Source organism: Brachyistius frenatus, unplaced genomic scaffold (genome assembly GCF_029030835.1).
Source record: "Brachyistius frenatus isolate BFR_SWC_R1_liver_20210118 unplaced genomic scaffold, ASM2903083v1 Contig_28, whole genome shotgun sequence".
NCBI lineage: Eukaryota > Metazoa > Chordata > Actinopteri > Embiotocidae > Brachyistius > Brachyistius frenatus.
The window spans coordinates 1,160,007-1,184,455 of NW_027210627.1; the positions used below are offsets into that span (position 1 = coordinate 1,160,007).

Genomic DNA, 24,449 nt, shown 5'->3' on the forward strand with positions numbered 1-24,449 from the left:
GTCTATCCAAACATTCAAACAGCCAAAATCCGTAACGCTGTTCCTGTCGCTCTGTTTTTTTTTTTTTCCCGGTTAAAATCTGGCAAATCGTCACGAAGGCAGGAACGAATATAAAAGCATAGCTCGGCTGCTAGCATCGGCTAACACCACAAACATGGATAAAAGTTACGTTTCATTGCTCTGAAAGTTGTTATATTAACAGAACAAAAATATATCCGGGAGATATAGAAAAACTCTGCAACGCTCACGCGAGAGAAAAAAAAAAAAAAGGCCCTCACCTTTCACAGTTTGTGTTTATAGCATGTTGATTTTTTTTTTTTTTGGGCTCCCGTATTTCCCTGCATCCGGTTCCGGTCCGACAAATCTCGTGGTCCCCGCTCAATGGTAAACTCGGTTCCGGAATAGTCACCGGTTCTCGAGGAGGTCTTGAACAGACAAACCACAGCTTTCCTTAACAGAGAGAATATTTGTACCAACTATTATTATCACTCCTAGACAAGCCAGGAAAAAAAAACCCGTAATCTGTCGGTTTTGAAGGACTACATTTTGATACGCGTCACCTTGAATTCTGCCTCTTCTGAATGGTATCGCTCGTAAATTTACCGCCTAAGAATCACTCTGTCCGCGCGTCGCCGGAGGTCGGGTCAGCCTTAACGTTCACTTATGTGTCGACATTATCGGAAAGCCCTGCTCTTTTTACGGTGAGGTTTAAAATGGGAGTAGTGTTGCGGAACCTCCAGAAGGTGGTGCCTCTTCGACGCGCCAGGCTGCGCCGAGACGTCGACACGCTGAGACACATACTGGGCATCCAGAAGTTTGACCTGGGTGTCATCTGCGTGGACAACCGCAGGATTCAGCAAATTAATAACATTTACAGGAAGAAAAATCTGCCCACGGACGTCCTCTCGTTTCCATTCTACGAGGTAAATATGGCTGCTTGCAAAAAAAAATAAAAAATGACAGCAAAACTATCAATTCTTCGACTTCCACCTGTTTATTTAAAGTGTTTTACTGACATGCTGCTCTGTCTTTGACTGGGCTTTTTTTTTTTTTTTTTTTCTCAATAAAAATGGCAAACCAATCACCACAATCTAATGGGATAGGGTTACCACTTTATACTAGGAATTCTCCAATCAAAGAAATGCACAATGATTGTCATTGGTATCAGATGATATCATCTTTCCAATGAAATATCGGCATCGATGTGAAATAGACATTTCTGCGGATATGAGAAGCTGATAAAATTGCACCTACGCACTAGCGCGAAAGACTGTCCGAAATGAGTTGGAAATGGATAAAGTGCAATACCACCGAGGGCCACTAGGGGCTGGTTTAAAGCTAAACCTCTGGCTTCAATAGACTGCCGTTCAAAAAGCGTTAACTTCTGTCTGGAAATACAAAGTCAATAAATGTTTCCCACAAGTTGTTACGGTGTCATTATCCAAATTCACTCCTTCTGGTCAGTGTTGTGGTGGGTCTTCTGAAAGAAATGCCATCATTAATTAGATATTAAGCTTAAAAGCAATGGTGTCCTATGTTTGGGGACGTCAACCACAATTGTGACAGCTCGAGTGCTTCAACAATACAAATCTAACCGTCCGTCTTAAGAACCGTCGTCCCGATCATTACGAGTAACAAAGACTGCATGTACTTAACGTTGGTATCGGCAACCATCCTTAAAAAGCTCCTTGTGTTTTCAGGACCTGAGACCTGGTAAGCTGCCTTCTCCTCTTTACAGAGATGAGCTGAATCTCGGGGACGTTTTCCTCGGGGTGGAGTTTGTGATGAAGCAGTGTCGGGAGGAGTCTCTCGACCTGCACGGTGTTCTTACTGTGAGTAGCTGCAACACCGAACAATGTCTCTCACGTATTGGGTCTACGGTCAAAGTTTGCCAGCTCCCACAAGGTGGTGGATAATTTAGTTAAAAAAGAATCGTAAATGAATCAGTAATTCATGTTTTTAACTTAGACATCCTGTCTATGTCCCGAGTAACTTGCCACTGCTTACAAATGACTACAGTCATGTCATTTGCTGTTATTGATGAATTGTTCCGCTCTTTTCGTCTCGTCTCAGGTTGTCACTGCTCACGGTATCTGTCACCTGTTGGGCTACAGGCATGAGACGGAGGAAGAATGGACCGAGGTTTGTAAGTTTATGGGGAAAGACATTTTCTCATGGAGCTTCATAAGGACATCGTCATCGGTCTTAATAGATAGACTTATTCTTTGATATTATGATAAGTAATTCCACTTAGAAATGTTCACAGCAGGTTGGTGAGTCATGCCAAGGAATTTGGGACAGTTTTGGAAAAGAGATGTTGGTGCTGAATTATTCAAATGTATTATGTTTTAAAAAAGCTGAGAGTACTAAAAATATCTGAAAGGCAAATATTTCTAAAAGAGCAGGAGTGATGCTGGATTTGTGGGACCAGTACAAAAACTTCTGATGTTGACATATCAGTTGATAATCTTTATCTATACATTCTGTATATAGTTTATATAAGCGCGCGTTTTTTTTTTATAATGATCTCCCAAATGTGGTTATGAAACACTTGTGACAAAAATATCTAATATTACCAGACAAAAAAATTCACTGCATGAATATTTGAGTGCCGAAACTCCAGCAGCAGCATCATTGTTGGAACTACTTCGACATCATTCAGGGGGTCAGTGACTCACTGGTCCGTCCTTCAGAGCGACCGAGCGAACCGTAACACGGTTTCAGACTATCGTCAAGAGCACAGACTGAAGCTGAGCCAGGCAGAGCCAGGCTACCGAAACAGTAAACGTCACTGGGAATTTAATGTTCATAAATAACAATTTAAAATTGAACAAGTCCTCATTTACCCGAAGCATGTTTTTCTGCATTAAGTTATAGAAAAGGTTTTCACATCGGCCAACATATGCACCAATACCGATGTAGCTGTGAAATCGGCCAGCCGTTATATCTGTCAGGCTCTGACTGCAAAACAAACAAGATAAAAGGATGGCAAGATACCACTGGAAGTAGTGGCTCCATGAAATTTGGGTAAACTTTCCCTTTAACTGAATAATTGTCAGTGTATTTTTTCTTTTTTTTTTCATTTATCTCTTAATTTCAGTTTGTTTAATTAAATTTTAGCTCACATACAAACCACAGCACAGACTATATATATAAGTGTGAAACAATTGTTTTAAGATCTGAATGGAGGCTTATTTCCCCTCAAACTGAATATTTGCACTATATGAATGTATGAACTACGATCTCACAGACATCTGAACGATCATATGCACATGTTTGTTTCCAGATGTTGCAGAGGGAACAGTACATTCTTAGTGAGTACAACAGACTGACAGGCCGACATCTGGAGCCCCTGATGAAGAGATGCGGTCAGGACAGGTGACGCCGACTCCTCCCTGCGAACTCTGCAGATAAAACTCTGCGCTGGGAGTTCACGGTGCTTCAAGCTGCTGTTTCACTGCTGTGGTTCATAAACAAGTATGAGGACACTGACAGCGTTCGTCTCGCCCGCTGCCGTTCTTTTTTTTTTTAAGTACTTGAATCACCTGGAAGTTAAGACTTTGTGTAACACGTTTTAAACATGAAATAAAACAACATCTGTGTACTTTCACTGGAATATTTTTATTAAAATCTGCTTTAGGAAGAGTCACTTGTGTATGAAGGGTAGAAAAAGCTGTTCATTCTCACTTCACAAATACATTTTCACCCTCTTTACACTGCATTTGGGGACAGGAGGTTCAGGTAAGCACAAAAGTTTTCAGAAAGGGAAATGAGACATGGACATTCGGAAAGAAAAAAAACAAAAAACTTTGAGTAACTTTTGTCCATGATAACCGACAACAGCAAACTGTACTTCCAGGAAGTCAGCTAAAAATAGTGCACACTTCCTAAAAAAAACACAAAAAAAACAACTATATAGGCCTGGGTCATAAGTCACATTTGGTCTACACTGACTACTGTTTAGTTTATGCAAATTTTAGGAAATAATTTGGTGTGCTTGGATAATGTCTGACACCACATTTTTAATGTTGGACATCACTTGTGGCATATTTAATGTGATTTAATTTTTACAGTGGTAACGGGAAAATAAAATAAAAATTTACAGCCCGTGTGTGGTACAGGACGAACAATACTCCCACATATTCCACTGTGTAAGCAAACATGCCTGACAGGAAGTAGGTGAACAGGGTTCGCATAGAGGTAAATACTGTATACTGCCCCTACAGGTGGTGAAATAAAAAGACATTTATGCTATAGCTTGCTTTCCTGGTGATCTGGTAGTAATGACCTCTATTTGCTGTGGCTTATCTCGGGCTAATTCAGATAAAAATCAACCCTATGTTGCAATAAATAGAAAAATCTGTTGGCTTTTTATAGAAGAAAATCTGACTTAACACATCGTTTAGGTTCGACAAACATTCAAAAACAACGAGGTGCGACTTTCAAAGTAAAGCTTGTGTACATGTTTATAAAAAAAGTTTTTTCTTGGGAGGCACAAGGTCAAAACTCCACAAAAAAGAATGAAGTGGGCTCCGACAGAGAAAAATAGTTTAGACAGATTCCATTCACATCTCTAAAATATGGAGATAAACAATTGGGTGGCAACAAGTCAAGCACAAAAAAACTAAAACAAAGCAACCGGGAAAACATCCACACAGTGACAGAAAGCTGATTTGAATTGGCCAGTTCGTGCCACAACATAAATATTGCACCAAAAATGTACCCGCTAAATACAACAACCCTCTAACTCTATAATAGCTTATGCTCCAACATAGAATATATCTTTATTTTAGTCTATATGGGAAATAAAGGGTCTGCAAACATACAATCCACAAAGCACCAGTAGCATCTGGTCTTTGATAGTTCTTAAGTGAAAGTCTGCTTTTAAAGAAGAAGTGTATTAATTAAGAAACAAAGAAAACTTTTTACAAAACGGTTGATAAAATCAAAGCAAAGAACCAAAAAAAAAAAAAAAAAAAAAAAAAAAAAAAAAACTCCAGCCCCAAAAACACGGGAGGCAAAATTTGATCCACTGAACATTTGTAACTGCATTTTCTGGTATCTTAAAGAGTCTTAACAGTTTATCACCTGTGTGGGCGTCGACAGGTGTTGGTTTTTAGCCTGGCGTGCAGCGATCCGGTCGAGGACGACGAGTGCCTGCAGACGACCGAGAAAGGACGGCAGTCGGTAGTACTGAAGGTTGTTTCGCAGGTCGGCTTCATCTCCCGCGGATCGGCGGTGGACGAGAGCGTTGGCTGTCCGAGGACGAGAGCGCTCAGAGCGGCTGCAGGACGTTCCTCCCCGCCTCCGAAGAGCCGCTGCCTCCACATCGCTCCATCTCAGACAGCTGCTCGAACATGTCTCTGAGGGCACACGCGGTGATATGGGGAAGGGGGGAGGGAGGGGTTACAGCCAGTTCACGTCAAACTACAAAGATCAGCAGGCAGCGTTTCCTGTGTAAACTCACAATTCATCACCGAAAACACGCCCACCACCAACAACAACAACAACAACAACACCACCTCCATTCACGTACGCGATATGAAAGTCAAACCCCACACACCCGAGATGAAAGAGGATGGTCTTCAACATTTGGGCATATTAAATGTACTCCACACAAACAGGAGAGAGAAGTTGTTTCCAGACACCCATTTGGTTATTTTTCTTCTTCTTTCCGTCAACTCACTTGTGCATGTAGAAGAAGATGTATCCGCTGCGGTCGCGGTCTCGCTGCACCGCCGCCTCCTGCGTGCGAGACACGTCCAGGTCGTTGTAGGTCAGCCACGACTGCTTCTTCATGTCGTACACGTCGCTGATATAATGGCCTACGGTGGGAAAACAGATACAGACGGAGTGCGGGGCGGTTTAAAGCGAGGACATCAATCAACCAGACTCAAAGTCAATCAGCACAAGTGACTGCTCTCTAATTTAAAGCTGGTTTGTGATGGTTTCTCCAGCTGCGTCTGTTTTTACAGGACCAGGACTGTATTCATTTAACCATTATTTCACCAGGTGTGAACAGCTGATATCAAATCTCTGTTTCAGTGGTTTGAACGACGATTGCGTCCAAACTACAACATCCAAAAGGAGACATTACAAGTAGTACAGAGTAACAAGTACTGTCATTAAAGAAGAGGTTACATGTTCACAGACAATGATTCATACATTTAAAAACTGCAGTTAGCTTGTGTTTACAACCGATTACAGACGAGAGCTTTTTCTAAACACGAGACATCAAAATCAGTTTTTAGTATTTGTCACTGAAGAGAGAGCAGTGAGAAATGTTATCATGCTTCGTGAACACCAGCTCCTCCAACAGTCATTATTTTATGAGCCGTACATCATCTGTCAAAAATGAAGCACAACACAGGGTCACGACAGCTGCGGTGCCACGAGACCGGCTGTGCGGACATTCTGGTTTGCCGCCAGAGGCGGTGAGCTCATCTACGACCACCGCGCTACGCTGATCAGATTTTGGAGCACGTTAATGAATTATTTTCCACGCAGCAGCGTCGTGTGTAAACCGGTGAACTGTGACGTGGTTTGAGAAAAAGATTCGGCACCAATGCGGGCAAACAAGTGCTCACCAGAAGAGGAGCTGCTCCCGATGTGACTGACAACACTGATGAGTCTGAAAGAATTGGCCAAGTCTCCGCTCTGTGGATATACGAGGGGAGATTATTCCGTTAATCCTCATGTGGAGACATGATATCACAGAAACGCCTTCAAACACACACTAAGTAAAGAATCAATACAATATTAAATCAGTCAAGAGCGTATCGCCACACAGTGCAAGCTGTTGGAACGTCCACTATTATTTCGTGCCCGCTGCTTTCTTGGACTTTAGACCTTTTGTGGACTAACAAATAACCAAATGACTTTAACGCTATTTAATGCATAAATCAAATACCTTAATATTTAACTGTCAATTATTTAAATTAAGCTTTTCTATGTTTAACTGTGGAAAATATCCTGTAAATTATTAGTAGTTACAAAACCAAAGCAGACATGTTGAGCCAGACTAGTTCTTACATACAAAAACTATTTTTTACTTCAGTATGTTGGTACACAACTGTAGAAAAAGAGTAAATCAACAATTAGTATTTTTTTTTATTATTATTATGATCACGACCATTGAACATGAATGAATCTTAAAGAAGGACAAGAAGCACCTCAGCGTTTCTCTTCAGGTTCTCGGCCTCTGCCTCCGTGTACTCCATGTCCAACACGTCTTCGTTACCGGAGTCGTCGTCGGAGCCCAGCAGCTCCGGCAGAGAGTTGTTAAACTCTGTTGGTCGACAAGGGGAGAGCAGATCCTTAAACATTTAAGGTTCCTTTCTGACTGACCGCCTCCACCACTGTGTAACATGTCTGCACCGCTGCCAGCTGACTGGTGCCGGTAGTGGCCAAAACTGCTGCAAAACCAGTGGTGCTTGTTCGACCAAAGATGCTCAGCCAAAAACTGGTGTTTGTGTGGGAGTGTCAGGAGACCACACGTAGAAACGACCAGCTTGTTGACGAGCAAAATAACTTTCGGTGAATACCTTGCAAGCTGAGCTCAGTGGCCCTCTTCAGATCATCATCCTCTCTCATCTCCTGGGCTTCCTGGATGTGGCGAAGAAAAGGGATTCATTCTCATTTCATTTTCATTCAGGTCTGCTGGGTTTTGAACGTCTACTTCCTCATTAAGTACACGAGTCAGTGTGGACGACAACGTTTTAAAGATTAAGAAAAGAACTACTATAATGTAACATCAGCTCAGACTGGACCGTCAACATTAGTCATTAGGATGGGAGAAAAAGACGTTGCAACTCGTCATTTCTTTAAAGCAGAAGTCACATGGTCTTTGGTCTTACATGCTCCTGGAGGCTCTGGGCCAAAGCCTGCTGCAGCTCCTGTTCTTCCCTCTCCTGATCCAGACTGTACTGCTGAACCCAGTCCAGCTCCCCCTGCTGCTGCACACTCTCCGGAGTCTGGTTCTCCTTGTTTTCATCCATCGTCAAGTCCAGGGAATCCAGCACATCTACACAAGATCAACACGCACATTTAGTCACTTAATCCTTCAATTCTACACGACACCTTCGCCCACAATCGTATACTTGAGCTTTAATTGAATTTGACCTTGTTTATGACATAATATTTTAGGCAACCTAGCCTTTGTATGAATGTCAAAAGGCACATTGATTTAAGCTTTGTGTATTTGCAAAACAACATTTTTTTTCCCATGCTACATTCGTACAATCCGTCTCTAATGAATCCCCATCTCCTGACTGTATTAACCTCAGGATGTTGGGATACCTGCAGGCTGTTTGCTATCCGTTTCCAGCAGGTCTGTGTGATAGGCCAGGTCGTGGGCATCCGTGTCACCAAACCCCGTGTCGGGGCTGCTGGTCGGCTCGTCCTCCAGGGGAGGCGGCGCAGAGAAACTGGCCTCTTGGCGACTCATCTCCAGCACAGCTGCCAGCATTTCATCGTCATTAATGCCGCTGAAGTCTGCCGAGTCCATCGGTGGTCCTCTCTAAAAAATAACCACAAGAAAAACACATAAACTGTATCACAACAGCGACAGAGACAAAAAAAAAAAGGGGGCATAAACATAAATGTCCAAGAGATAAAAGTAAATGTTCACCTCTTCTGGGCGCTCGTCGTCATCGGGCAGGCAGCTGCTGAGGCGTCGCTTGCGGCTCGCGTTCACCTTTCTGTTGGGCTCCTCTTCACAGTCGGAGTCCACGAGGATCGAGGTGCAGCTGGAGTTGGCCACCTTCCCTCCAATCCGCCTACACAGTCACAGTTCAGTAATCAAATTTACAAGCCAAAAGTAGAAAACTAATGACTCCGTCTTAGCTAGTCATGCAATATGTGGCAGATTACACACAACACATCAAAGGGGAGCAAAGAACAAATGGCAGCAACTTAAAAGTTCAGTTTTACGGGGGGGGGGACCTATTTTTCCCAGCTTAAATTAAATACTACTTTTTTTTCACTGTTTTCTGTTTGACATGATTATTTCCATTTTTTTTGCAGTTCTTACCGGAGAGGTAATGTGGAGGAGTTGACCGACTGTGACGTTTTGAGTGTTCTGGAACTTTAAGAAAGAAAAAGAAAACCTTTAAACGGCAAATTGTTTTTTTTGGCCATCATCTCTTAGCCAGTCGAGTTGTAGTTAATACGGTCCAGGTCAGTCAGAGAACTTTAACATGAAACCCTACGAGATTACTCAACAGCTTTACATGTAGGTAAACAGTGTGTGAAAAGCTTAGTTTGTTGTATTTGTGACATTTTCTTTTAATGTGTTTGTTATGTCTTACACGGAGGCTTGGGAACTCCAGCCGAGAGCGATGGGGGGTCTTGTGGATTCGGTGCAGTGGGACAGCAGGGTCAGGTACCGCGGGATCACCACCTGCTGGCCCAGCTTGCTGTTCAGAGACAGCTGAGCGTTGAAGCTGTACCGTTTCAGGTGGAGGATGAGCACCCTGTGGGGAGACAGCATCCATCACATTTTAAAACCAAATAGCTTCTTTGTTTAATTTTAAGCGCTCCTTTTAGTTTTAGTCGTTTTTTGATGTGTTGGTTGTGATTCTGATTGTTGCGACGCAGCATCTAAAATCATATTTGCAATGATGTGTGCTTTTGCTGATTAATAGGGAGTGTCTGTATTTTGCATGTCTTCCATGTTAGTCGTCTGAGTGTAGATACCTGGGTAGTTTGCTGAATTTATGAGTTACAGTTGCTGCTTTGCCGTTGCACTTTTCACACGAGTATTCGATTTCCTCCATCTGTCAAAGGAAAAAAAAAAAATACAACTGCTATTACACTTTGAAATATATATAGATGAGGGCTGTTTGCCTTGTTTCATACAGAGATTTTTTTTTTATTTTTTATTTTACATTCAATAAAAAGCTTGGAGAGCAGTCTTAAGATGAATAAATCAAAAAATGTTTTATCAGAATTGATGTTTAACAGCCTGTTGATGTAGAAGACTCACCCTGAAAAACAGATCCAGAGAATCCTGGATGGAGCGAAGCGGGAGGGTTTTCTTTCTGCGCGGCAGGTCGATGGACAAGTCATTGAACTGCTCTCGCTTGGTCACCACCTCGCCACAGCTGAGACACAACGCAAAAAAACATCACAAACGTTTCTTCATCTTCGCCAAAGAGAGACACGCGGAGAGTTTTCACAGATGCATTACAGGGATCTATTGCCGAGATAACTTCAGATGATGGACGGGGGAGACAGGCCTCACCCTTTGCAGGTGATGGTGTGTTGGACCTCAAATTCCATGTTGACCGCCACGGGGCAGGTGTAGATGCGGGTGGTGTCCACCTCTTCGCCCGGCTCCACCTTGCCCGCCGATGACGCTGCCGTCGCCTCCTGACCGTTCTCGCACGACGACGACGACGAGGCGGCGACATCGTTCATCCAGCTCTTGTTCATTTTCTCCACATCGTCCTTCAGCTGGTCCAAACACTGACTCAAGAACTCGTGAGCATCCTGATGAGATTTAAGACAACAGTGAAAATCACTTCTTTAAGGTGACTTTGATTTGTCGCGTTGTGTTTACAAACAGGGGTCAAACGAGAGGAAAAATAACAGATTTTATGAAATACAAAGCTTCTTCAAATCTACAGTCAAACATTTAAAAATGCTTTGGACTCCTAAGTTTCTTTTCTTTTACAGAAAACTGGTGACTAATTTATCTCAAATTCCCACTGCAGCATGACAATGGCTCCAAACATACAGCTGCAGTCATAAATAATCTTCAGCCACAACCGGAACAAGGAGTCTTGCAACAGATGGCACGTTTTATAAAGCTTTATAGTGAATACTTTATATTGGACATGTGTGTGCAAACTTTATTTGGTACATTTTAGAGGTAGTTTTTTTTTTTTTTTTTACATCTGCCACCGTTTTCCACAGCGGCTCCCTCAAAGTGAAGCTCAACTCAAAGATGTCAAAAATATACCCAGCTGCACTTTTCACGTGTCTGTATTGCACCACTAGTCTGAACACCCGACTCTGGTGGGAGATCTTACATTCTGCATGTTTCCAGAGAAGCGCTCAGCTGTGGAGGAGATGGCACTCTTCACTTTCCTCAAGAGGTCCTTTTTGGTCTCCGGACAGCCCACATCCTTTTTGACCATGAGGTGAGCAAAACGCCTGCAAGGAGTGACGACACAACGCACTTTTACGAACGTTTAAGTATCACAAAATTGCTACAGGCTCTGATAAACATGTCTTGAAAAGGGCATCCTTTAGCATTAAGAACAAATGTTCTACGGTTGTTGTTTTTTTTAAGGCATTTTATAGAGTGATTTCACAGATTTTGTAGTTTTTATTTCAACATTTTTTTAACACATATTTGTGAAAAGACCACAATCCTGTAGTCACTTAAATAACCTCAAGATATACTGGAGCATAATTCCTCCCTTTAATCTACCTCTACCCACACGAGATGAATGAGTATAATACTGTACCTGAGCAATGCGTTGATGGGCACCTTCTTCCAGGGGATGCTCTGCCTCAGCATGTCATTAGAGAAGGAGGGAAGGCTGAAGAGAGACTGCAGGATGGCGTTCATGTAGCAAGTGTTGCCCAGATTGGAAAATCTGCGATGTTTGATAAAAAAAAAAAAGAAAAAAGGAAATGACATCGTAAACGGCAGCGACAGCTTCTTCTTCCAATTTCCCTTTCATTCTGTTATATTAGATCCAAAATACATGCTAACCAAATATCTGGTCCCATTTAGTGGGGCTTATTCTTACCCTTGCAGTGGGGGCTGAGGCTGTGCCAGGGTGGATGGCCTCTGCTTGTTCCAGCCGCCGTAGTCCAGAGAGGGTCGCACCTTCTTGAACGGGGTGGCGTGGTTGGGCAGCATGAGGCTTCTCTTGGCTGTGGTGGTCTGCGCCGTGCTGGGTGGCCTAAGGTGAATATTAGCAGTAACGATCATACAGGTGTTAATCACAGGCTTTAGCGAACCTCACCGGGACCTCAGATACTCACCTGTCCAGGAAAGAGTGGCTCTGGCTGTAGTCTTTAGTCACAGATCGGCTGCCGTAGAAGGACGCTGGCTGAAGGGGAGTTGAACTCAGTGGAGCTACAGGGAAGGCGGAGAACAAAATCGATCCAAGGCCTCATAATTTACTAAAGGCAAACAAATCATTTTACTGGTTCTAGTAAAACAAAATCAATACAACAACACACACACACACAAAAGCACATAAGTTGTAAAGATGGAGTTTAAAAAAAAGTCTAATATGTGCATGAATACACAAACAACAGCCTATTATGGCTATTAAGTGCATATTATGCCGATGGCGTTGCTACTAAGCTGCGGATGAAGTTTACCTGAGCTCCTGTTCTCCTCTGTTTGCTTCAGCTTTTCTTTGCAGCTCAGAAGAAACTTCCTGGAAGGATCTGAAGTGGCTTTGTTGTTGCTGGAAAAAAATGATATATATTTTTGGGACTTTAAATATATTTATTGGGTCAAAATAAACTCTTTGTTGGCACATTGCTGGCACAAATGGTTTCCATTTTGTCAAGCGGCTACACATATATAATAACAGTTATTTGACTGTATTATATCTCTTACCACGAGATTAACGGGGGAAAAAAAACCATAGTAAAAACCCGAGCAAACAGTTCTGACCAAAGGCTGCTGAAGTCATGTGATTCTATTTGCATCCGGCGCCACTACAATTCAGTCTGGCCAGTGTCGGTTGCTGTTACCTGGAGGAGTCATTTTCCTTGGGGTAGTCCTCAGTGAGGTCACTTTCAGAGTTCAGGAGTCGCTTTCTCTTTTCACTCCTGAAACAACAGTAACAGAAATAATAAATAATTTACAAGCTGGACTGACCCTTCCATTCTGTGTCATAAACTAGTGAAACAGAAGCCAATATAAATTTCAACCACACCTGTTCTCAGACAGTCCGGTGCGAGTGGGAGTGGAGGTCGCTCTGCTCGGGCTGCCCAGAGGTTTCCGCGGTGTGCTGTCCTCCCGTCCTTCTGCACTCTGCCGCCTCGGCGTGGTCTGAAACGTGTTTGGAGTCTGAATATTAACTGAACCGTACGCGTACCTTTGTCTGAATATTTTCAGGATGAAACTGTTGTTCTGTGTTGATGCTCACCTGCCTCTCCCCTGAAGGGTTGGTTTCATTTTTCACAGATCGGTTCCCGAGCACGCTGAAGTTCGCACTTCCGTGGGATGATTTTAAAACTGAAAAACAACAACAACAACAAAAAAACGATAATGACTCGGGAAAGAAAACATGAAAAAAATACTGTTTCGTTTTGCTTTTACCTGCATTTTGTAACTACTCCGGTGATACTAGTTCATTGCGGCATTTCTAAATACAAAATCCCATTGGTCGCCATAATGCAGATGAATCAAGAGCGATAAAGAGCTGCATCTTCGAACTTTTGTCATTTTCATATTTTTCCAGTACAGCTGAGCAGTGCTACACTGGACATTGAATTCTCCTGATAGTCATTTAAAACGCTGCAGCCATTTCATCATGATTTCAAAACATACCGCTATTTATTCAAAACAAAAGCAAATATAGACACATTTTCACAAATAAGTATAAAATCAGCAGAAATAAGAGTTTCCTATCCTGTTTAAGATGTTCCCACGTTCTTTAAACTAAACTCTGTATCAAGATGGACAGTAAGCACTCAGCTCAGGAGTACAACATGAAGAACAAAAGGAACAGGACGCAACAACAGAAGACGCAAAGCAGTGTCGGACGAGAAATAATCAAACTGAACAAAATGCTTGTATTAACCTTCTAATCTGGCCATTCTGTGTCCACTATCGTAGTTCATTCACAAATATTTAGTGTATAGTAAACAAGGCGGTGGTTCAAAAGTCACGACAGTCTTCGGTCGAGTGTTCCTTCATGCCACATAAAGCACCGCTTGAGAAATACAACTCAAACAAAGCCGCAACAAAAAAAATAATGCATATGCTGTGCAAGATCATCAGAATTAAAGCTCATTAATATGTTCAACATTCTCAATAAAAACCGTGTAACTTTGGTTTCCATCTTTTGCTTATATTTCGCTGCGAACCGTCAAAAAAGCTTTGCAAAGTCTGAAGATGTGAAGTGGTGTTATTACCTGGCTTCCCCTGCTTCAACTTTTCCAGGTAATCTTTAGTCTTCTGAACCAAAGACGGAGACATCTTATCCAACGTGATGACGCTGTTGTCCTTCAACGTCAGCATGATCCTGTTCAGATTCTGGGTAAAGTTCTTCACGTTCTGGTTCAGCTAAAGGCAAGAAAATAATTCAAAGTAGTCAATTTAGCATTATGTTTGCAGCTTCATTAAATTATTTATTATAAATGTTTTGCCCTCAACAACACGGGCATTCAGAGGATTCAGATCTTTACACAGGACCCCTGACCTAGTGAGCAAGTGTGTTTTGGTTCAATAGCCCAGCAGCCAACTCATTAGCTAACATGACAAAGTCACTTCCACATTATTCACAGGTCCAGAATTCCTACTGAAGTTTGATGAATGGCTCAGTTGAGATAATTACAAAAGTGCCAAAAACTAAACATTTGACCTCATTTGACCATGAGTGAGATTTATGTTCTAATCCAGTTCAGTTCATGGTTACAGTCCAGAGCCTCAGCTTATTTGCCGCACAATCGGATGACAAGCCTCTAAAACTTGTACTGTACTATTTTAAGTGCAACCAAGGTTTTGACTGATGTCACACTGCGACACGTGCAAAAAAAAAAAAAAAAAAAGCTTTGCGGTGATGACAGTAACGAGGGGTTCGTTCCTCTTTACTCCTTCTCTAGAAATGTCAGATCGTGTCGTCTTCCACCAGTCCGGCACTTTTCAATTCTTTACTCGCCTTGGAAACTACTGATAGATGTTACTGTCACACTTTTCTGTTTTGGGTCAATCACATGCACGGTTTCTTTCTATCTGTCGTTCAGAGTGCTGCGCTGTTTTTACCATATTGTTCATATTATACTCCTTTCTCCATAATTTTCGAGACAGAGACAGCCCAAAAAATACACACACTGTCAATCATTTGAATTCCTCAGACCTTCATGTGGTATACATCTTAAGTGCGAAGGATCTAATCTGTCTTGTGCCTTCTTAACTTAAGTTTTGAATATAATTTGCCTCTCAAGGGCAGTGAGCTACCGTGTAAAGTGTCGGCCTGACCATCAGGAGGACTTTGATAACAAGTGTCTCACCCAAGGACACTTTGACATGTGGATCTAGCCACCAATCCCGTGATTAAATGGACACCCACTCTATCTCCTGAGCCACTGACCCAGATAAATCATTTAATCAGACGTATTATTTAATGTGTTAGAAACTGTAAAAAAAATATAAATAAATAAATACCTGGAAAGTTTTGGAGGCTCCGCCACAGTTGAATCTTAGACAGAGATTAATTTTGTTGTCCTTTTCCAAGATCTCAAAGGTTCCCTCTTTCCATCTGGTGGTGCCCAGGTCAATGCTGGTAAGGCGGATCTTAACAGCGCTACCACTGGAGAGTTTGGGCACTACGGTTGCCATGGCTTGCGATCCTGTTGGTGCACTTGCGAGACTGGGACTTGTGATTAAACAAATCCTACACAGGAGAAATTAAATTAACAGCGTCAGTACAACTGCAGTAATGTCCAGTCTACGTAAAGTAGATTTGTAACTAGTGTGCTTCAACCAGAGGTGGAAGAAGTATTAAGATCTTTTACTGAAGTAAAAGTACTAATATCACATTGTGGAAATACTCCACTACAAGTAAAGATATTGGATTAAAAACTTGACCAAAGTAAAGGCATGCAAGTGAAAATAGTTAGCAGTTAAATGTACTTAAAGTATAGTAGAGTCTACAGCAAAGCAGCATATTCATGACATGGACATATATTTGTAGCGTCACTGGCCTGTAAAAATCACACATTTCTCAAAAGTAAATTCTTCATGAGGTCAGAAAAACGAGTGTTTTCAGTTTTGTTATGTTGCATTTTATAACTAATCCAAGTTATTAAATAGCTTCTTTGGCTATTTAAGATAAATAAGCTATTTAATCTAAATAAGCTTCTGGGTAGAAGAAGGAGACCTTTTTCCAGATTTAATCCTTTAGTTTATCAGAAACATTGGCATGGTTTCTAATGGACAGGAAGGGTATGAACGACTATACTCTGAAAACGACCTCGTAACTAAAGCTGTCAGACAAATGTAGTGGAGTAAAACAAAAGTTTTATATTTTCCTCTGATGCGTAGTGGAGTAGTAGTCGACAGCTGCATGACTTAGTTACTTTCCACCACTGGCTTTAAAGTTTGTGCACAACTTATTCAATAAACACAAAGATATTCAATCGTCGGGGGGGATGGATGAATTGTGATTCCTGTCGTTACTCCGTAGTTACATACATGGTAATTAAAACACACAGACGTGTGATGAACTGTACTCTTCACGGTCAACGTGACTTCTACATGTGGCCTGGACCAAAACATTTATTCAGAGATTAAGAAAAGGGTATCTGGGTACTCCTGCAGCCTCGACGGCAGCACGTTTTAAAACCGTGATTTGATTTAACTGAAAGCTTTAAATCCATTTAGAAAGAGCAGGACAGGGAGTCGTCGGGATGTGATGCTGGTATTGCCATGTGTTACTGCTGCCGAGAGATGTTTTAATCCTGTCGGTTCAGTTTGACTTGCGGTTCATTTGTGTCGCCGCCCGGTCCTGGATCACTTAAATGAAGGTGAAATAAACAAACGAGCTGTCGAGCCAAAAATGAACTGCAAAGATGACGTCATTAAGGTCATAAACCCGAATAAACGAAATGAGACAGACCGCGTCGGTCAAAGCTTTTTCTGCTTCGCTAAAAAAAAAAAAAAAAAAAAAAAAAAAAAAAAAAAAGTCACAACAAACTCCCAAACCGACGTCACGTAAGTTAGCACAACAGCTAACAGCAGAATAACGGCTCGTTGTGACAGACAACGTGTCCTCGGGACAGTTTGGACAAGAAGAGGAGCGCGTTTCACAAAGCGGGGGACACACGGGACACACCGCTGACAGTCAGAGGGAGAGGAGGGGGGAGAGGAGGGAGGTGGGGGGGTCAGCCGTGTTTGCACCAGCCGTCAAATGCGCCTCGCGGCAGGCGGAGATGAGCGACGGTGCGCGGACACACCGCGACCCGCGTTTGAGCGTCTTCTAGCCGTGAAGGTTCACGTCGCTCACACGGAACGAGTCGCGCAAATAGTGCGGAGAGCACCGAAGTTAGGAAGAAGAAGAAGAAGAAGAAAGAAGAAGATAGCCAGGGTGACAGCAGCCGAGCTGGATGTCCGGGATGCGGGTCACGTCGTCTCCTCATCCGCAGCCGCTGAATGGGAGCAGGAGGCCGACGTTAGCAGGTCGGCTAACGGGCTAGCGGGAGCTAGCTCGCGAGCTAATTTGCCTGATTGTAATTTGGTGATGAAAAAAAAAAAAGAGAAAAGAGTCTCGGTTTGAGAACAACCGGGCAGATCTTTACCTGGCGGACGGTACGCGCTCGTCTTCAAACTTTAGAAAGTACCGAGGTGCGTTTGTCGGTCCTCCGGGGGGCAGAAAGTTAGTTTTGCCGGCATTCACCTGCTCTCCGGTCCGTATGTTGTTGACAGCGGTCCCGCACACGACGCCTCGCAGCACTGCGCGATGATGGCGGGAATGTGAAAATTCACAACGGAAATGATAAGCGAGACTTCGTCCCTCCTCGTTCTCGCGATACTGGGACTTATTTGTATCTAGGTTGCCTTCCGTCGGCTAACAAAAAAAAAAAAAAAAAAAACTCGCTCCAAGATTATGTTATTTGATGGTAAGCGGCCAGTTTGGACGGTGTTATAGCTGGAGTTATATTTTTAAAGGTTCTTATATTCTGTTATTTCAATGACGTAATGTTCCTTGAAGTCATGTTGACGTACACGCGTGCCGGACCTCGTTTGTCAAGACGTTTAGCGGCTAGCTCGGGCTAGCTGTCCGCTCTGAAGCGTTTCGTTACGCCAACTTTTAGTTGTATCGCGCCCACATTTGTTTGCTCCTCGACCCACACTTCAGCCGGCACGAGTAGGGTTGTTTTTTTTCAGCGACACTAGGAGACCGTAAAGAGCTTCAGAGAATGCTGGCGACGGGAGCGGTGAGTAACGAGACCAGCTCTCAGGGCGACGACGTCTCCAACCGTCTTCACATGCCCCCTGTTTTTCTTTTTCTTCCCCCCCCCCCCACGGTTTCTTTGTTTAAAACATAATATTCAACACCACCAGACCGCGTCTTAACCCTCCTGAACATTTCACAACACGCCGTGCTCGTTACGACGTTCATTCATGTTTCCTCCCAAGTTCAGCGCGGCTTGTTTCGTGTAGTTTTAAACGTCGCGACCTCCGCGGGACCGTCGACGTGTTTGGATCCCCGCTTTGAGGAGAAATGTGTGTTTTTGACTGTGAGATAATTGGCTTAACAGTCGGTAAAACTTTGACGGTTTATTCAGCAAAAACATTTGGATGTACATTTTATTTCCACGACCTTGATATCATGACTGTAAGCGATACCACACTGTGCTTTTTGTCTCGTGGTGATTTTATAATCCCATTTTTCTTTGCCTGCCATCGCATCCGCTACGTATCCGAGGTTGAATTGGATGGTGAAGATGACTGAATTGTTATTTTTTTTGTTCCCCCCCACCTCCTTCCTGTTAACAGGCTGTAACTAACGTCTCAGCCCTGGCCCAGGTAGACCGGGAGAAGATCTACCAGTGGATCAATGAGTTGTCGAGCCCAGAGACCAGAGAAAATGCCTTGTTGGAGCTGAGCAAGAAACGGGAATCTGTGCCAGACCTGGCGCCGATGCTCTGGCACTCCTGCGGCACCATCGCTGCCCTGTTGCAGGTATGACCCGTAACGCCTTGCCCGCCTCTAGCACAGAACGTGTCCTCGGTGCTGTTCATCTGTTTGTCACCGGCTGCGCGGCCCGGACGAGTTGAGTGATGAAATTAAGTTGTAAGAAGTTTCCTCCATCAATTGGTCTCTCTATTTCTTTTTAGGAAATTGTGAACATCTACCCATCTATAAACCCGCCTACGCTCACTGCTCACCAGTCTAACAGAGTGTGCAATGCCCTGGCTCTTCTGCAGTGTGTCGCCTCTCACCCAGAGACACGGTAATGGGACGCTCGCTGTAAATGAAAATTGCAGTTTATTTTTGTAGCTTTTTCTGTTTGTGATGACAGTCTGCGAGAAGATTTACTTCTCCACAAAGATGTAGACGTATGTCCACTACATCTGTCATCAATTCCTCTCATTTCCAATCCGACACAACACGTTACTAACAGCTTTTTCAATGTGTTTTTTTTTTTTTAATTTTTTTATTGACATGTAAATATTTTACCTTTCTCTCTTCACGGATATAGATGCATGTCATGTTAATGTAGGCATTTAAACTTTAGCTCATGTCTTGTGTTTGATATTTATTGTGTTTTCTAAGTTCGTTCACGTTGATTAAAGTGCTTTTAATTCTTCACTCCTCACCAGGTCGGCTTTTCTCGCAGCTCACATCCCTCTTTTCCTTTATCCTTTTCTGCACACCGTGAGCAAAACACGGCCGTTTGAGTACCTGCGACTCACCAGCCTCGGAGTCATAGGTAAACTCTCATCCTGTCGATTGAGCATTATTTTCGGCAAATTGTCTTCATCGTTTGAAGTGTATTACGGGCGCTAATAGAAGTGTTCTGTATTTGCTGTAGGTGCGTTGGTCAAAACAGATGAGCAAGAAGTGATTAACTTCCTTCTCACCACTGAAATCATCCCGCTGTGTCTCCGCATCATGGAATCAGGGAGTGAACTCTCCAAGACGGTACTTAACTATTAAGTCTGCTTTTTTAAAAACAGTCTTAACTGACTCCGAAAGTAAAAATTGACTGGTGGTATAAAAGTGAAACGCACACCTGCTTGGAAGGAATCAAGTCAGATTAGATCACGTACCAGTGATCTCTCACAACCTGCTGATTTTTTTTCCTTCTCTGTCTTCAGGCAACAATGTAAAATGGTGTCTTTATCTCACTATTCTCCCTTTCTTTTTTTTCTCAGGTTGCTACTTTCATACTGCAGAAGATACTGTTGGACGACACAGGTCTGGCCTACATATGTCAGACTTATGAACGTTTCTCGCATGTGGCCATGATTCTTGTAAGTGTTTGTTCAGAAATGTCTGAATCTGATCGTCCAGCCTCTCCGCACCATGTGACACGTCATCCATTGTAAGAGAAGGTCAGATGTCAAATCTTCATCGTTGTCTTCGCAGGGCAAAATGGTGCTGCAGCTCTCCAAAGAACCATCAGCCCGTCTGCTGAAGCACGTCGTTCGCTGCTACCTTCGCCTCTCAGATAATCTCAGGTAGAGTTCCCGTGTTTACTGGGTACCGTTCGTGGTCACTTCTTTTTAACTCTTGAGGAGTGATGATCTCTCTGATGTCGGCTCCAGGCCCTCATGACCAGGGAGAGTGTAACTGAAGAATTCAACCATCAGCTTTGCCACTAGGAGGAGCCATGACCTAGATACACTGTAGTGACTGGCAGTTAAATGGTTTGTCAGCTTGTGGTGAGAACTTAATGTCTGCCCGCTAATTTAAACAATTAATTTATTTCTATAATAATGATGGATTTCCAATGAAGCTTCAAATCTTCTCATCTTTATATTGCTGTAAAAAAAAAGAAGAAAAGAAGCAGTTTTATACTTATGACATTTTTATGAAATCTAATATTAACCTGCAGAAACACCAGCATCTCTATATAAAAATACCTGGATGGAACTAACAGAAATATTTCCATCACTATTAATGTTATTTTCCACCACTTGAGGTTTGACTGGTGCTCTTTTTAATGTCGTCATCTTGTTGCAAACCCTTTTTCTTTTGTGGTTTATTGGCACATGACTGGAGAATTAACACAACTCACTGTTTATTACAAGACGCCTAACTTCTAATGTTCAACTGACCACATTTAAATGAGCATATATTGACATTAACATCATGGATTTAGTTGGTAATCCAAACACCACAGACAATAAATCATTTCTTCTTCATAAGATATATTATCAAACTATAATTTCACTTATACTGTAACAATGGCATAAAATTGACAGGAAAAACAAAATCGCAATTATTTGTTGACAATTAATCATCGCTTAAAATTTAAATCAGATAGTTTTAAGTTGTCACCCAGCAACTGAATTCTTCACCAAACGAGATGTCAAGATGTTAAATGCAACTCGGCAGGTGAAACCGATGGATCAGTCGCATCGTACGCTCACTTCTGGGTCTTCAGAGCAGAGCAGCTCGTTCTGAGGTCAAAAATGGAGAAAGAAAACCTGTCTGCTCCTCTGCAACATGCTCCCGGAAACCCTCCCATGTTTTATTGACATTTACCAATATCAGCCTGATAGTTGAGATATTTTCCATTAGACCTCGTAACCCTTTAAGTAATATCAATAATGCATATCACGAATGCATATTACAGGAGAGAGTTTATGCATGAAGTTATGACTAGTCTATGATAATCCATAAGCGGAAAGAGACCCTCCATAAATAGCCGCCTAACTCTTAACGTTTACAGATATATTAGTACATGGAGTAGATTAATCATGCGCGTCCTTTTTATGGTATCAATTTCAGACATTAAAATACAAGATGAACATAGTAAAACAGTTTGCATCTGTTTATGATGCTATCAAAACAATCTGCTCCTCTGATACTTGTACTGATGCTGCTTATTGATCCAATAGTTTAATAGTTTAATGACACTCTTATTGGCTCTCTTTGTTGTTGTTTTTTTTAAGAGAAAACTAATTAAGAACAAACTTATTTTGATGTGTATTGTACATAAATTAACATTCTTCAGTTGCAAATTGCAACAACATTGGTTTAAACAGAATTTTTTTCACGAGGTGCTTATAGCAGGTCCATTTTCATATTTGTGACAACAGTGAAACAGCATCCAGCCAGGCACCTTACTCCATAATAACATTCAAAATGTTGCCATGCGAATAGCCTCGATCTAAAGCACAACCTCTCCTCTGCATGATTTTTTTTTTTTTTTTAATCTTTGATCTTGATATACGAAGATGTTGTTACAGTACATCGTTTATTGACACGCAGCTCCCCCCACCCCCTCAGAGCCCGAGAGGCGCTGCGTCAGTGTCTCCCCGACCAGCTGAAGGACAGCACCTTCGCTCAGGTGCTGAAGGACGACACCACCACCAAACGCTGGCTGGCTCAGCTGGTCAAGAACCTGCAGGAGGGCCAAGTCACCGACGCTCGCGGCATCCCGCTGGCTCCTCAGTGACGGGGGTGGGAAGTCACGGTGGACACAAATGCACTCGCTATCTAGAGTTTGTATTTTGCCAAATGTGGTGCTAAGACTGTGTGAAAAGTAAAGGACATAATGGAGGAGGATATTTTTTTTTTGCTGTTGGATTGGTTAATTTCCACAGATGTTACTTCTGGGCATTAGGCCACTGTCACACCTACAAATATGTTGTTGTTTTTTTAAAAGCCCACAGAGAAACAACCATTATTGGTATTTGAGACTTAATTTAGATTCAATAATGATATATTGGCTGTTATTTGCTTTTGACATAAACAGTTTTGGACAAAACTCCTTATGACTGGTTGATAAAGAGTTGTGATGAAGAAATGTTCATGGAGGTTGTTTTGTTTTTTTTACGGTGAAACAATTGACTTCACCATCAAAACAACAGCAGTATTTTTTTGAACAGTACACTTTGCTAAAAAATTAACAACCATAGGTAAAGAAATGTGAAAGAATTGCAGCAAAATGAAAGATTTATTGCTGCAACGACAACAAATGAATAAATCCAAGTACCTCACTACGAATACATAAAGAAGCCGGTGATGTTTGTCGGCGCTCCTCTCTTCCCGTTTATCACTGTAACTCTGTAACATTCCACTTCCAGCTGTTATTTCTTGCTTCTTTTGTTTCAAATAAGATTTTTTTTTTAAATCTTTGATATGACTGCTTGTGTCTCTTTTGCAAAGCACCTGTGCACTGATATGACAAGCAGTTTAGTGTTGCGGTGTATTTCTCAGGATTTTTTTTTTTTTTTTTTTTTTTTTTTACTGGTAGTGTATTTGATGATTTTACGTTCCAGGTTCAATCTCAGGAGATGCACTGGATTTATTCAAGGTATTTCAGAAATAAACAGGTCTCCCACCCAGGTTAGGATATTAATAGTCCTTATTGACATGCGGTAAGAGGAACACGTTTCAGTCGTTTTCACTGGAAACACGGTGTCAATGATTTTGAAGGACATTTCTCATGTCTCGTAGGAATAGAAACAAAAAGCGTTCCGTTCAAATATTCCTGGAAGCCTTTTCTTGTCTAACATTTGATATTTTAAGAACTTTTTCAGACACCGAGTGTGTGCACCGTTGGTGTGATTTCATAATGATGAAATGAGTCACAGTCTAGAGGTCCCACATAACGATGCAACCATCCCATCAGTGTAGCCACTTATCTGTGTAGGGTTCAGGTGGCCGGACGCTATCCCAGCATGCCCTGAGAACGAGATGGGGTAGACCCCGGACAAGTTGCTGATCTGTGGTTGGGGCTTAATCTCACACAAACACAAACAAACAACCATTCACTCGTACATTTACACAATGGGCCGATTAGAGACATTTACATATCTGATCTGCTCGTTTTAGAAGGAACCCACAAAGACGTGTCAAGAGCTCCGCCTCAGCAATATTTGTACCCACCACCACGCCACACACATCACTGTGTCAACAACACGGCATGCATTTTTTTTAAATTATTATTATTACCACACCGCAAGAGTCATAAATACTTCCAACTTTGGTGCCTATATTTCACCATAGAGTGACACAAAAGGTTTACTTCATCAGTTTTATTTGAGTGAGGCTGCAACTATCGGCTCTGTTCGTAGATCATATTAATGTGCTTAGTCATTCTATTGTTTAGTCTGTAAATCAGAAAAAAGTACGAAAATTCAAAAGCAATGACTTTAGATAACTTTTGTCCCAATAACAGTCCATAAACCAAAGATATTTCATTGAAGAAGATATCAAACAAAGAGAAAGTGGATAACCTGCAGTAGAAACTAGCAGGGTTTATTTTTTTTAATAAAATTACTAAAAAATTGAAAGTAATGCTGTTAAAACTCACATGATTGTTTTAACTCCATATTTGAGTCTTGGCTTGACAGATCAGATCACTAGTAATTTCATGTTTTCTGAGAATCATTTTTAACTGGAGGTAATTGCAGTCTTAAGTTTTAAAGTTTTTTTTAAAAATATTAATGTTCCTTCTTTGTCAGCCTGTTGTGAGTGTCTCACTTAAGTGCTCCCTCTAACAGCCGCTCAGACTTCAATAATGAGCCTTCATTTCCTCTTATCGGCACATTAACAGATTGTTTGC

General features: G+C 42.1%; 3 protein-coding genes across 5 annotated transcripts; 2 read left to right on the top strand and 1 right to left on the bottom strand.

Annotated features, from left to right (window-relative positions):
• Positions 1-6: 6 nt before the first annotated feature.
• Positions 7-3,610, top strand: LOC138621057 (endoribonuclease YbeY-like). Its single transcript, XM_069698804.1, has 4 exons — positions 7-923; positions 1,701-1,832; positions 2,074-2,142; positions 3,287-3,610. The coding sequence occupies exons 1-4, from the start codon at positions 582-584 to the stop codon at positions 3,380-3,382; spliced, it is 639 nt and encodes a 212-aa protein (XP_069554905.1). The 5' UTR covers positions 7-581; the 3' UTR covers positions 3,383-3,610.
• Positions 3,603-17,655, bottom strand: usp37 (ubiquitin specific peptidase 37). The gene is made up of 24 exons (XM_069698800.1): positions 17,500-17,655; positions 15,368-15,596; positions 14,116-14,266; positions 13,125-13,213; positions 12,912-13,027; positions 12,727-12,804; positions 12,346-12,434; positions 12,001-12,094; positions 11,763-11,918; positions 11,475-11,606; positions 11,034-11,157; positions 10,244-10,491; positions 9,986-10,103; positions 9,697-9,776; positions 9,309-9,473; positions 9,032-9,085; positions 8,630-8,777; positions 8,299-8,518; positions 7,857-8,023; positions 7,545-7,605; positions 7,173-7,288; positions 6,588-6,657; positions 5,687-5,825; positions 3,603-5,363 (listed from the first exon to the last, which is right to left on the bottom strand). Exons 2-24 carry the CDS (start codon positions 15,539-15,541, stop codon positions 5,276-5,278), a joined length of 2,877 nt encoding a protein of 958 aa, XP_069554901.1. The 5' UTR covers positions 15,542-15,596; positions 17,500-17,655; the 3' UTR covers positions 3,603-5,275.
• Positions 17,327-22,896, top strand: cnot9 (CCR4-NOT transcription complex subunit 9). Of its 3 annotated transcripts, none has more exons than XM_069698803.1 (8): positions 17,327-17,380; positions 18,701-18,886; positions 19,042-19,157; positions 19,528-19,637; positions 19,740-19,849; positions 20,083-20,181; positions 20,297-20,388; positions 22,166-22,896. In XM_069698803.1, exons 2-8 carry the CDS (start codon positions 18,845-18,847, stop codon positions 22,332-22,334), a joined length of 738 nt encoding a protein of 245 aa, XP_069554904.1. In that variant the 5' UTR covers positions 17,327-17,380; positions 18,701-18,844; the 3' UTR covers positions 22,335-22,896. The 3 variants fall into 3 exon arrangements, with proteins under 3 accessions (XP_069554904.1, XP_069554902.1, XP_069554903.1); XM_069698801.1 differs by lacking the exon at positions 17,327-17,380 and adding an exon at positions 17,661-18,138; XM_069698802.1 differs by lacking the exon at positions 17,327-17,380 and adding an exon at positions 17,661-17,869.
• Positions 22,897-24,449: the final 1,553 nt, after the last annotated feature.